This window comes from Macrobrachium nipponense, chromosome 1, assembly GCF_015104395.2.
Source record: "Macrobrachium nipponense isolate FS-2020 chromosome 1, ASM1510439v2, whole genome shotgun sequence".
NCBI classification, from domain to species: Eukaryota; Metazoa; Arthropoda; class Malacostraca; order Decapoda; family Palaemonidae; genus Macrobrachium; species Macrobrachium nipponense.
In genome coordinates, this window is record NC_087200.1 from 149,019,922 (window position 1) to 149,032,096 (window position 12,175).

A 12,175-nucleotide genomic window follows, 5' to 3' on the forward strand; every position below is an offset into this window, starting at 1 on the left:
CTGATGATGAATAATGTCATAATGGCCAAGCAAACAGGGAAACAATTGGCAAGAAATAATAGGTCATTTTAGTCTTCTATATAGTATATAGTACAAATGAGGTGCCTTAGCACTTATTTAGTCTACAGTTTAGTCAGTCTGTTTCAAAAAATTTCTCAATTTGTGAAAAACCAGAAAGAAGACCATCTGTTGAATTATCATGGTTTCCTTTTTTGAAAAGAAAAAACTGATCAAGCTGGGAAAACCGTTTGGAAATGCATGGAATATGACATTGTGAGGTGCTCAGCTCGTTTTCACACGAGAAATGATGCTTTTGTGAAAGAGCCAGGTCATGACCACAGGCCTGTTCTGGCAAAAGCCAAATTGAAAAAAGTGGTAGCTGAAATGAAAGAGCATGCAGAAGCAGCTGCTGAAACTAGCACTCACCAAGTAGTTGCAGCATCTATTGTTCAATTATCCAATGTTGTGCAAGGAAAGATGCAATCAGTGTCTCCACTGTTGTGCAAGGACAGATACAATCAGTGTCATGTCTAAAATGAATGGTACAGCAAGTGAGGCAGAGTATGCACGAAGCTCTGCTAAATCCTAATTTGCAAGAAGGGCTGCAGATACCAGATTGGTATCAAGTGACAGATGCTGGAGATCAGCTTCTTTGGTGGGATAGCTATCCTTGGGCCTAACATCATCACAGTTTGGTCTACAAATATTCTTGGAATGAACTCTCACAAATTACAGGAGTGGTTCACAATACAAACACTGATGAAGTTTGGCTAACGACATTTTGACTGTGGCGACATTTTACCAGTGACAACATACTGATGTGCAGCATTTTGTTGTGAGACATTTTGACGTGATACAAGAACTTCAAAGTACTGCATGTTTCCCTACTAGAGAGGCAATACATAAAATACCGTAAGCAACTGAAGTAAATTAATCTTATTCCAAAATTTAATAACAAAACTGCATCTGGAATTGCGTGTAATGTTATTTCTCTACTGTTAATAAGTTCCAGTAACAATGTCTTAGAAGGAAGCTGATGTATGTATTTTGTCTTCAGTATGCAGTGTAACTGCACATCAATTATTTTTCATATACGTATAGGTCATGAAAAACATTTTTAAGCACCAAATTACAAGCAGTAACTAGTGGAATGCCATCATAAAGCTTATCCTTCAAGATGATGTGCTATATATAAACTTGTTCATTTTGAAACAGGAATCCACTTTAGGAATAGTATTTTGTAACTTCCTATCTTGGCACTGTATTAACATACTAACTCACCACACTGTTAGTGGTTCAATGTTCATTTCTTACTTCAGAGCTGGAAAGCACTGTAATGTCTGACCTTGACTAAATAATAAATCACATTATTCTTATACTACTAATTGGGCTAAGTCTCTCCAGTCTCTTTTTGCTTGTGCATGTTGTAGTTGCAATAGTATGCATGATGGTAATCAAACTGTTTATTTACTGTAACTACAGTTTATTAGTGTAGGCTGATCTTAAAACCTACAAACAGTGGTAATGTGCCGTTTTTTTTTTTTTTTTTTTTTTTTTTTTTTTTTTGTAGACTTTTTATAAGGTAATTGTGCAAAGAGTAATACAGTACCCTTATCACTGGAATTACCACAGTAGTGATATAAACTAATTAAACTTATCTTGAAAAATTCCATAAAAATGGTAGCTATTAGAAAAGAAAAAAAAAATTTTTAGATGGAAATATTTTTATTTTTCTCCAATCTTGCTTTGCAGGTGACTTTCCGAAAATTTAAATGGCGAGAGGAACGCACAAGCTGTGATAGTCAACGCCAGACTAGAGCTGCCACTCCCAGCAGTAATGTGAGATTTGCCACAAGGAAAGAATCAAAATCTAGTATCAGAGTTCCCCCAGTCCCATTAGTGGGGGTCACAAGTAAGAAACCAACGTTAGAAACATCACCAGAAGTTGTGGACACAACCCTTTAATGAACTTGAATGATTAGAGCCTGGTGATATTCTGCTCATGGGAATCTTCAGCAATCACTCCACCTACAAAGTTCATTCCTGGTTCTCTGTAAAGTGGAGTATATGTATTTTGAATGTGTCAGGACACAATTGTGTGCATTCTTGGGTGGTAATTGGAGAATTTCCAAAGTCTATTTGCAATAGTTAATAAGAGTTGGGACAGTCTCAAATGAAAGATATTGTGCATGTCTACAAAAAGAAACCAGTGCAAGATCCTGTAACAAGCAGATACTAATGACTATGTTAAAGACTCGGCTCTTTGATTATTCTAGTGCCTTCAAATAGGTGCTGCTGTGATGCTCACTTTTACAATAGTGTATAGAGTACATGTTCTGTGATTAATCCTTAACCACAAAGAGAAAATGAGGTTATGAAATGAATTAAGGGTGCTGTAAATGAGGAATTACAAATATATGAATTTCAATGGTGTTCTGACATTCAGAAAGTGTACCATTCTTACAAGTCTCTCTCAAAAAGTGATTCCCCTTTTTAAGCTCTTAATTGCATGTATAGGTTACAATGATTAATCTGATTGCATGAATTCTCCTGTCCACAGACTTCAACTTTTATTTGGTTACCTGTATGTCTTAGATGTAAGGGGGACTAACAACTGGTATCCACTTTTGGATGTATCGATAATTATTGATTACATGTCCTGGTACTTTATATGTAAATAGCAACATAAAAATTATTATCAAGTAGTCTAGCTGAACACCTGAGTGAAAAAATCTTGACTCATAGGGTTGTGTCGTCATTTAAAAGAGTTTTACAAAGTAAGTGCCATTCAAAGAAATATTAATCCCGTAACCTATGACTTCCATAGTTCCAGCGTAATGCAGGCTTAAGATAATTCTCTCAGACCTGTAACCTGTTCTTAATTTGATTGCGTTCACTCCCTCAATCTCAAGTCTTTCATATTTGTTCTTCTTTTGCTGGTCTTCTGTTGGGAATAGTCATGGTCATTATTTTTTCGCAAGAAAATATGATTCATACCCTCATCATAAGTATCTCCCCTTACTCTAGGACTGAGTTTTGTTTAGTATTTTAATTCAAGACCTCAAATAAAAAATAAAAAAATATTTTCTTTACTATGAAGAAATAATTCAAATCATACAAACTGTATTAGCAAATTATTTTGATTTGCATGCATGTCCTTTATATCTTGCATACTACATAAAATAATGTACTAGAATGGACAAAATTTTCATTATTGGTCAGTATAAGGTTGTGTATGTGTTTCAAGAATAATTTTTGCTGTTGTGGCATGGGTACTTTGCTTCACTGATGATTTTATGATCAATGTAATAACTGAGATATCAAAAGGTACTGTACTCAGCTTCATTGCCAAAGTTCTATAAGTTTTCGTGTATAAATAGTCAAGAAAAATAATTTACTAAAATTTCCATTTATTAAGAGTTATGTATATGCAAAACAAAGGGGTTTTCATTGTTAGAACATATTTTACGAGTTTCAAAAGTAAATATTGTATTATTTGTGTTACATTAATCAAACAGTACATATTTTATCTAGTTTTCTTCATAAATTTTCTTAAACTTCCTTTATGATTAAATGTACTGTAGAGGGTACAGCCTTTCAAAGTAAAAAAAGAATATATGATCATTCACTCTTAATAAAACTGTGCTCTAGATTTGGTTCTCCTGGAGAGCTAAATGAAACATTCATTGCAAACTATGCGCTGTACAGTGTCAAATTCCTTTCCATTTTTTTAATAATATAAATACATGTTCGTCAAGATACAAGAAGTTTGTATTCTATAAGTGAACCCAATATAAAATTTGGCCTTTAAATATTGTTGCAAAAGGAACAAAATGTGACTGACTTATGTTAGACAAAGATTTGCTGTCCCAAATATAAAAACAATGCAATACTTTCAGGCCTGAAATATCAAAAGGACAAAGTGGTGAAGGGACAACAGTCTTTTGTCTTTGATGTAAGATTATAGTTTTGGATAATTACAAATTAACTGTGCCAAAGACTTGGCATATGCATTTTCTCTATGATGTCTCTGGGGATTATATAAGGGCAGTTACATATCTGAAATCTGCAAAATTGTAGGTTTATTATTGTTAAGTAATCTTTTGCGTTCTCACAAAGGTAAATGCTCACTGGTTTTACCTCAGCATCTTGTAAAATATATTTTTAGATGATAAAAGTTTTTATTTGTAATTTGAAAGGAGCTGTAAGAATGAACCTTATTAAAATTGTCAGTTTTATTTATTATCTATGAATTGATGATATAGTGCTGGAAAATGTTTTGTCAGCAGCAAAAATTCAATAAAAAATAATATCATCAAATGTAACTCCAATATGTATTTGTAGTCCTCTCTATATTTGTGAAGTGTCTCCTAGTATCATGGAAAACAAGTTTCCATGGGAAAAAGTAGTGCGTCCTCGACTTACGCCACCACGATTTACAGCAATCAGATCTTATAGCACTTTTTCAGCCCCGTTAATGGCATTTTACAGCGCAGTTGACTGTGCTAACACCAAGAATAGGCATCAAGTTATCGGAGCTGTAACTTAATGCAACTTCAAGTTACGACGCCATGAGTGCTGATAAAGCACTGTTAACAGAGAAAAACTGACTTATGGTGGAAATCAATATTGCGGCACTGGACAGATCCCCTACCAAAAGTTGATGTGAAGCCCCAGGTGCACTTGAGTTCAAAAAAACCTTTGAGTACTTCCACTGACAGGGATTGAAAAAGCCAGTCATACAGGAGAGGACTGATATTTGTGCCAAGAATAAACCAAGTCAAATACAAGAGGGGCAAGGACTCCAAAGATGACCTGTGTTTTTAAAGCGGCCAAAGCACAGATCCTCAACTGGGAAGACCATGTCCCGTAAGAAAGGCCTAAGATACAGTGGAACCTTGGTTTTTGTATGTAATCCGTCCAGAACGTCCAACGAAGTCTGAAACGTACGAAATCCAAAACATTAATTCCCATAAGGAATAATGTAAATCCAATTACAGGTACTCCTCATTTAATGACATACTTGTTTTACGACAGCTCGGAGTTATGACAGCAACATGGAGAGAAAAAAAAAACCATAAAATGAAAATCAAAACATTTCCAATGGTGGCCCAAGAGAATGGCTATTCAGTGTCGATATTCTAGCCTAGACTAGGTTTTGAAAACCTTGAAATCTATATCTAAAACAATAAATATGGTTTTAATATACTTTATAAAGAAAAGCTATGCAGTTAAACCTCTTGAAGCCAGTATTCTTAATCTGGTCTGAGAACTCCCATGGTTCGGCCATTAGTTCGTTGCGATGCCAAACGGGTGGTGCCACATATTGTTTACAACTTCAAGACAGCAAAAATTATGCCATATATCTCCTTTCTTTTTGTGAAAATAATTCTTAGTAATGAAATAAAAATGTGAATTCTTAGTAATAAAAAGAAAATGTGTGAAGTTAAGTATGTTTTTTATATTAACTTGAAACTACATATATTTTTTCAAATATTCCCCTTTTAACCAAAACAATGAGACATTTGGCATGCAGAAATTCCTTACTCTTAGTATGCTTGAAAGACATATATGATACAGTTTGATAATTTCTTTTATACAACTGTCTATTTACATACGTATTCAACCCTTTATCACCGATTGGACGTATTAAACGTCGACATAAATTGTCTGTTGGGTGCCGATTGGACGTATGGCACGTCGATAAAAAAAGTTATTTTAAAAATTCGCGGAAAAATACTTATAGGCCTACCAGCAGAAAACTTTTGAATCACGCCCCTTGGGGGATGCTGGGAGCTCACGGATCAAGGCGTTGTTTTGTTTACAATCGTTACGCAGGTGCGCAAGCGCGAATTTCTTTCTTATCGCACTAAAAAGTATCAGTGACACATCTCGGAAATTATTTCGTCACTTTGACATAATTTTTGCACCATTTTAAATTAGCCGTTACATGGAGTAGTATATATGAATATGTGCCCAATTTCATGTAGAATACAACTAAAAAATACTCATGATTGTAGCTTTTATCAGTTTTGAAATCATGTTTCCATACTTTGACTCTACTGAAATGGTTGAAAAACGCAATTATAAGCTAAAAATCTTATATTATAGTAATATTCAATCATTTACCTTCATTTTGCAACGAAATTGGAAGTCTCTAGCACAATATTTTGGTTTATGGTGAATTTATGAAAAAAAAAAGTTTTCCTTATGTCCGCGCAGTAACTCTTGCGAAAAAATCATAAATTTTTTCGTGCGATTGTCGTAATGTTTGCAACATTTGAAATTAGCAGTTAAATAAAGTTTTATATATGGAAATGTGAGCAATTTCATGCACAATACAACTAAAAAACAACCCATGGTTGAAGCTTTTATCAGTTTTGAAATATTTTCATATAAATGAAGTTTTTATTGTAAAACTAATATTGTAATACCTACCTGAACACCTGAACTAGCCCTGGTCACTTACCAGCCCGAACCATCATTTATTAAAAAATTTACCAAATCTTTGGTTAAAATAAACGATCAGTGTTGCCAATCTCCTGGCAAACAACCCTCGTTACCCTAGTTACCAGCCCACCGCTAGTAGCCCTGCCTCACGGGCCGGTCACAACCTGCCCTCTCAACGTCAAATCCATACTCCCCAATAACTCTGTATGAGAGGGGAGGAGGGTGGGAATCATTCAGTGTTCAGGTAGGTATTACAATATTAGTTTTACAATAAAAACTTCATATTGCAATACACCCCCTGAACACCTGAACTAGCCCGATTAACAACATTAATTTGGATGGTGGGAATCAAATCTGCCCGGCCCTCCACTGTACTAGTTGTCAGTCAATATACTTGAGTATGCGAGTCAGTCTCAAGTTCATTGTCACTCGTCCAAGCTAATCTCCCATGTGTGGCCTTCTAGGCCTGCCATATGTGGAGGGAAAAAATTCCCTGCACCTCTACCCTAAGGTCAAAACTCATTGAGTGCGGAAGGGATACAAACCTGTTTCCTCTCAGCTGGCTATGTGCCTCACCTGAGTAGAGGAAAAACTGAAGACCTCCCATGTGGCTCTGGCCTCTCATGTATGGAGGGAATCTGAAGACCTCCCATGTGGCTCTCGGCCTCTATGTATGGAGGGAATCTGAAGACCTCCCATGTGGCCGCTCAGGTGGCTCTCGGCCTCTCATGTATGGAGGGAAACTGAAGACCTCCCCATGTGGCCTTAGCCTCTCATGTACGGAGGAGACAACGGTGTCGTCGATCGTAGTGATGTCCTCTCTTGTAGTGTTGTACCTGCCTGTCTGTACTCTGCCTGGTTGGCACTTGGAAGAATACCCTCAGATAGACCCAGACATGTTATTCTTTCCTATCTTCCTAATACTTAAAATCCTCTTGTGATATATCCATATCATGAATACCTTATACATATTCCGAATATTCGCTCCCTACTCTAATACTAACTCAGACAGCAAGATTGTTGGGTTTAAAAATAGAATTTAGGCCAAAGGCCGAGTATTGGGACCTATGAGGTCAGTCAGCGCTGAAGGGAAATTGAGAAAGTTTGAAAAGGTGTGAAAGGAAGAAAAACTCTGTTGCACAATGAGTCCAGTGTTAGGAGAGCGTGGAAAATAGGATGAGAGAATATGGAGAGAAATATGAAAATCAGAAAAGTGAGAGAGAGAGAGAGAGAGAGAGAGAGTAGAGAGAGACACAATCGTCTAGGATAAAGAGAGAATATAAAATCAGGGAAAAGAGAGAGAGAGAGAGAGATAAAATCAGGGAAAAGAGAGAGAGAGAGAGAGATGAGAGAGAGAGAGATGAGAGAGAGAGAGAGAGAGAGAGAGAGAGAGAGAGAGAGAGAGAGAGATTACGATCGTCTAATAATCTCCACCTCCGCAAATTGCAGCAAGTTAAAAGGTATTATCTTAACGATAATACTCGTATAACTCCGTACAGCTATGAACAACCGAACGAGAACTTGTTGCTAATGCGATCGACTCCTATAACAACATCACTTTATTGTATTGATCATCGTGTGACAGTGATCGAATCCGATAGCAACATCCGTTATTGTATTCATCCGCGTGGGACGGTAATTACTGTATTCATGTTATAAAATGCAGCTGAAGCTATAAGGGCAAAATTACGTTCATCAGCAACCTGGACAGAAGTCCCGAGCTTATGTATGAATTCCAACGCAGCCGTGGTAAAGAAACTAATAGCATGAAAGAGCTCATTACTGTTGTTTTCACACAGACAAAGGATTAATAACGTATATAAAGTGTAAAGTTCGTAATACCTATGAAAAGCGAGTGAAAAACGATCGGAATCCTAAATTTAACGCCATCTAACCCGAGTGAAAAAAAAACTAGCTTCCAATGAGACGTATCAGTCAAATTTGGTCTTAAGTTACATCGTAAGACGAACAGTATGACTTCGTTACATAAGTTAAGTTTTTATCCAGATATTCATTAATATGCTAACTAAGGACAAAAACATTAGCCGAGACCAAGTGATATGGTTGAATCTGAAGCCAAGGAGAAAAAAAAAATAGACTAGCCGGCATCCTTGTCTGTCTAAACCACACCTCCTTACAATAGTGCTGTTTGACGACAAGCTAAGTGTAATTAAATTTTAATTGAAAAGTAATAAAATATATTTAAAGGTAATTAAATTAACTTTATTAGGCCTAATATTAATTTCAGTTGTCATTGTAATTTGATAATACTACTGGTAATAATTTGTAACTGTAATTGACATAAGGCTCAATATAAATACTGACGGCAATAGTCTGTTAAACGTATGAAGACGTCATACATACAAATTCCTTATATCTGACATCTGATTATATGCCCCAAGATAAATACCTCATTGACTATATTAAATGTCAACATAGTTGAAGACACGTCTCTTTAGACGTTTGTACAAACTTGGCATAAGTGAGAGTGTTGTTACGTTAGTCATTTTAGTCAATCAGGAGAGAATGAGATGGATACGGCGACGCAAACCCGTATCCGTCATCCGCTGATTCCAGCGTGAATGACTGCCGAGTTTAGTGTTTATACTACGCCAATATGATGATACACATAATACAATTATAATGCTTTAGTCGGACAGAATCCGATCTTCATTCTGTTCGATTACATTCATATTAATTATCCTCAGATCGGATTCTCGTTCGTTTTCAATTACACCTGTATTGAATTATCCGAAGTCAAGAATGCCTTAAGCCTACAGCGTTAGCCAATATAAAAATAACTACCGATATGTTGTACAGCGAATACTTTAGGTTAGGCTTGGCTACTGAATGCATACGATATATCATCGTGAACACTAGGCTAACCGTAGTTAATATATTCGATTTCTCTTCATACTGAACATCGTAAGTCAATATGCATTGAACGGAGAATTAGTTGATATTAACAATTATCGTATCGTATACGTAGAGGAAAGTAACCCTTAAAGACGAAGGAGCATATCTGAAAGACCAACCCTGGCCTAAAAGCTTCTGATGCAAGGAACTCTAAGCAGGAAAAAGCCTAAAGATGCTCTAAGGACACTGTGCCTCTAAAAACTACTACTTTTAAATAGAAAACCGACCCGAAGAAGCCTGCACTTCTCTTCCTAAACTAAACACTATGTAGCCTATTATCCCTACTCGTCTATATCTGACCTAAGTTTTTTATCATACTGAGAACTTACACATCGAGGGGAAGGGGAATCTGCTGCCAACACTGCCTGCTCCGCGCCAGGGGGGACGGCGGATCCTGCCCGTGGCTTGCGGATCCCCATAACCCCCAGCACCGGTTAGGGCTGATTCTGGAACAGGCAGGGGAGCTGGAAAAGAAAACGATTTTTTAGTAGTAATTTCAGTATCCCTATTTTTGCTTCGATCTATCCTCACATAATCTTGACCTAAAATCGGTAACAGAGATGTCATCGAGGAAGGGGAATCTGCTGCCAACACTGCCTGCTCCGCGCCCAGGGGGACGGCGGATCCTGCCCGTGGGCTTGCGGATCCCCATAACCACCCCAGCACCGGTTAGGGCTGATTCTGGAACAGGCGGGAGGGAGCTGGAACAAAAGAACGATTAGTCAATTTCAGTATCCCTATTGCTCGATCTATCCTCGCATAATCTTGACATAAATCTGGTAACAGAGATGTCATACTCGATGTCGCGTACTCTCAAGTCTCTTAAAGAGCACTGTCTCTAAGTCTTTATCTTGATCTACGTTAGTCTCTTCCTGCTTACAGTTACTTCTTAATACGAGACCTTTTTTATGTTTGAGATACCCTAACATCTGGTCCAAAGACCACTCCTGACATTCCAAACATCTGGTTTTTACATTATATTGAACAGGCCTACGATTTACGCATAAGGAATGACTATCGTGTCATAGGGTACTCATCCTTTTCTTGCATTGTTGGCAAAGACGATACGTTGTTGAACTCCCCGCTCGTGCGTTTTCTGTGATGTCGTGGCCGAGGATGCAGTAGTCGTTGTCGTAGCCTGTGTTGTTTCTTACTTTGCAGAATCAATGTCTAATGACAAGGTATTAAGAGCAATCCAACCTTAATCCAAAGGGATGCGTAATTCGCCACCAAATTCAATCAAATCAAAGGTGCAAATGAAGGCCGGGCAAGACCAAAAAGGAGTTCGCTGTGGATACATCTGTACTCCACCGCGAACGATAAGTGATTGACGTGAGAGGGCAGGTTGTGACCGGTCCCCGTGAGGCAGGCTACTAGCGGTGGGCTGGTAACTAGGTAACGAGGGTGTTTGCCAGGAGATTGGCAACACTGATCGTTTATTTTAACCAAAGATTTGGTAAATTTTAATAAATGATGGTTCGGGCTGGTAAGTGACCAGGGCTAGTTCAGGTGTTCAGGGGGTGTATTGCAATATAACGATAAAGTGCCAAAATTCAACCTTCAGTCAACTTTGACTCTACCGAAATGGTTGAAAAACGCAATTGTAAGCTAAAACTTTTATATTCTAGTAATATTCAATCATTTACCTTCATTTTGTCACAAATTGGAAGTCTCTAGCCACAATATTTCGATTTATGGTGAATTTATGGGGAAAAAAACATTTTTCCTTACGTCCGCTCGGTAACTCTTCCGAAAAAAATCAGAAATTTTTTCGTCTGATTGTCGTAATGTTTGCACCATTTTGAAATTAGCGGTTTACATAAAGTTTTAAATTTTATACATATATGAAAAATGTGCGCAATTTCATGTAGAATACAACAATAAATAATTGAAGGTTGTAGCTTTTCTCATTTTTGAAATATTTGCATATAAAAATCACGATAAATAGAAAAAAAACCACATTCGGTCAACTTTGTGACTCTACCGAAATGGTCGAAAAACCCATTTTTGTTTTTTTAAGATAAAACTCTTACAGTCTAGTAATATTCAGTCTTTATCTTCATTTTGAAACAAAGTCAAAGTCTCTAGCACAATATTTAGATTTATGGTGAACTTTAAAAAAAAAAAAAAAAAAACTTTCCTTCCCCTCCGTGCGCGGATTCTCCGCCGCAAATATCTCCGAAATGCATACGTCGCATTCTCGTAATATTTGCTCCGTTTCACATTAGGCATTTCATGGTTTTATATATGAAAATGTGCACAATTTCATGTAGAATACAACAAAAATTTTGAAACAAATTGGAAGTCTCTAGAACATTATTTCGATTTATGGTGAACATTTTTTTTACGTCCGCGCGTTACGAATTCATGCATCATTTTGTGATAATATTTTCTCTGCGTTGCTTTGATAGTTTTACAATGAGTTATATACCAAAATGATTGCAATTTAGTGTACAATACAATGAAAAAAATTAACTCTTTAGCTTTAAACCATTTTGCTCACAGAGCGATTTGAATACAACTATATATGAAATTTTGTTTCGAGCTATCATATACCGCATTATTTGTTATATATGATAATGATATTTTTTTTTCATTTCTGATGGTTGCATACTAAAACTTCCGGCAATGACAAAAAAAGGAGCCACAAATGAACTCTTTCTCTTGAAAACTAAACGAGCTGTGATTTTTTGAAAAAAAATATTTTTTCCGCTTCGGCGCTCACTCTGAGACCCCCCTCGGCATACAGGAGACGATTTTTATTATACCCCTTCAGCGTTAAAGGGTCAATATGTCACCCATGAGATCA

At 36.8% G+C, this 12,175-nt stretch overlaps 1 protein-coding gene across 1 annotated transcript in view; it reads left to right on the forward strand.

Annotated features, from left to right (window-relative positions):
• The window catches only part of LOC135219750 (G-protein coupled receptor moody-like), a 105,712-nt gene extending 101,578 nt beyond the window's left edge, over positions 1 to 4,134 (forward strand). The window contains exon 9 of the mRNA XM_064256786.1: positions 1,753 to 4,134. Coding sequence (XP_064112856.1) covers positions 1,753 to 1,965 — 213 coding nt within the window. The 3' untranslated portion in view covers positions 1,966 to 4,134. The remainder of the gene's footprint in view (positions 1 to 1,752) is intronic.
• Positions 4,135 to 12,175: the final 8,041 nt, after the last annotated feature.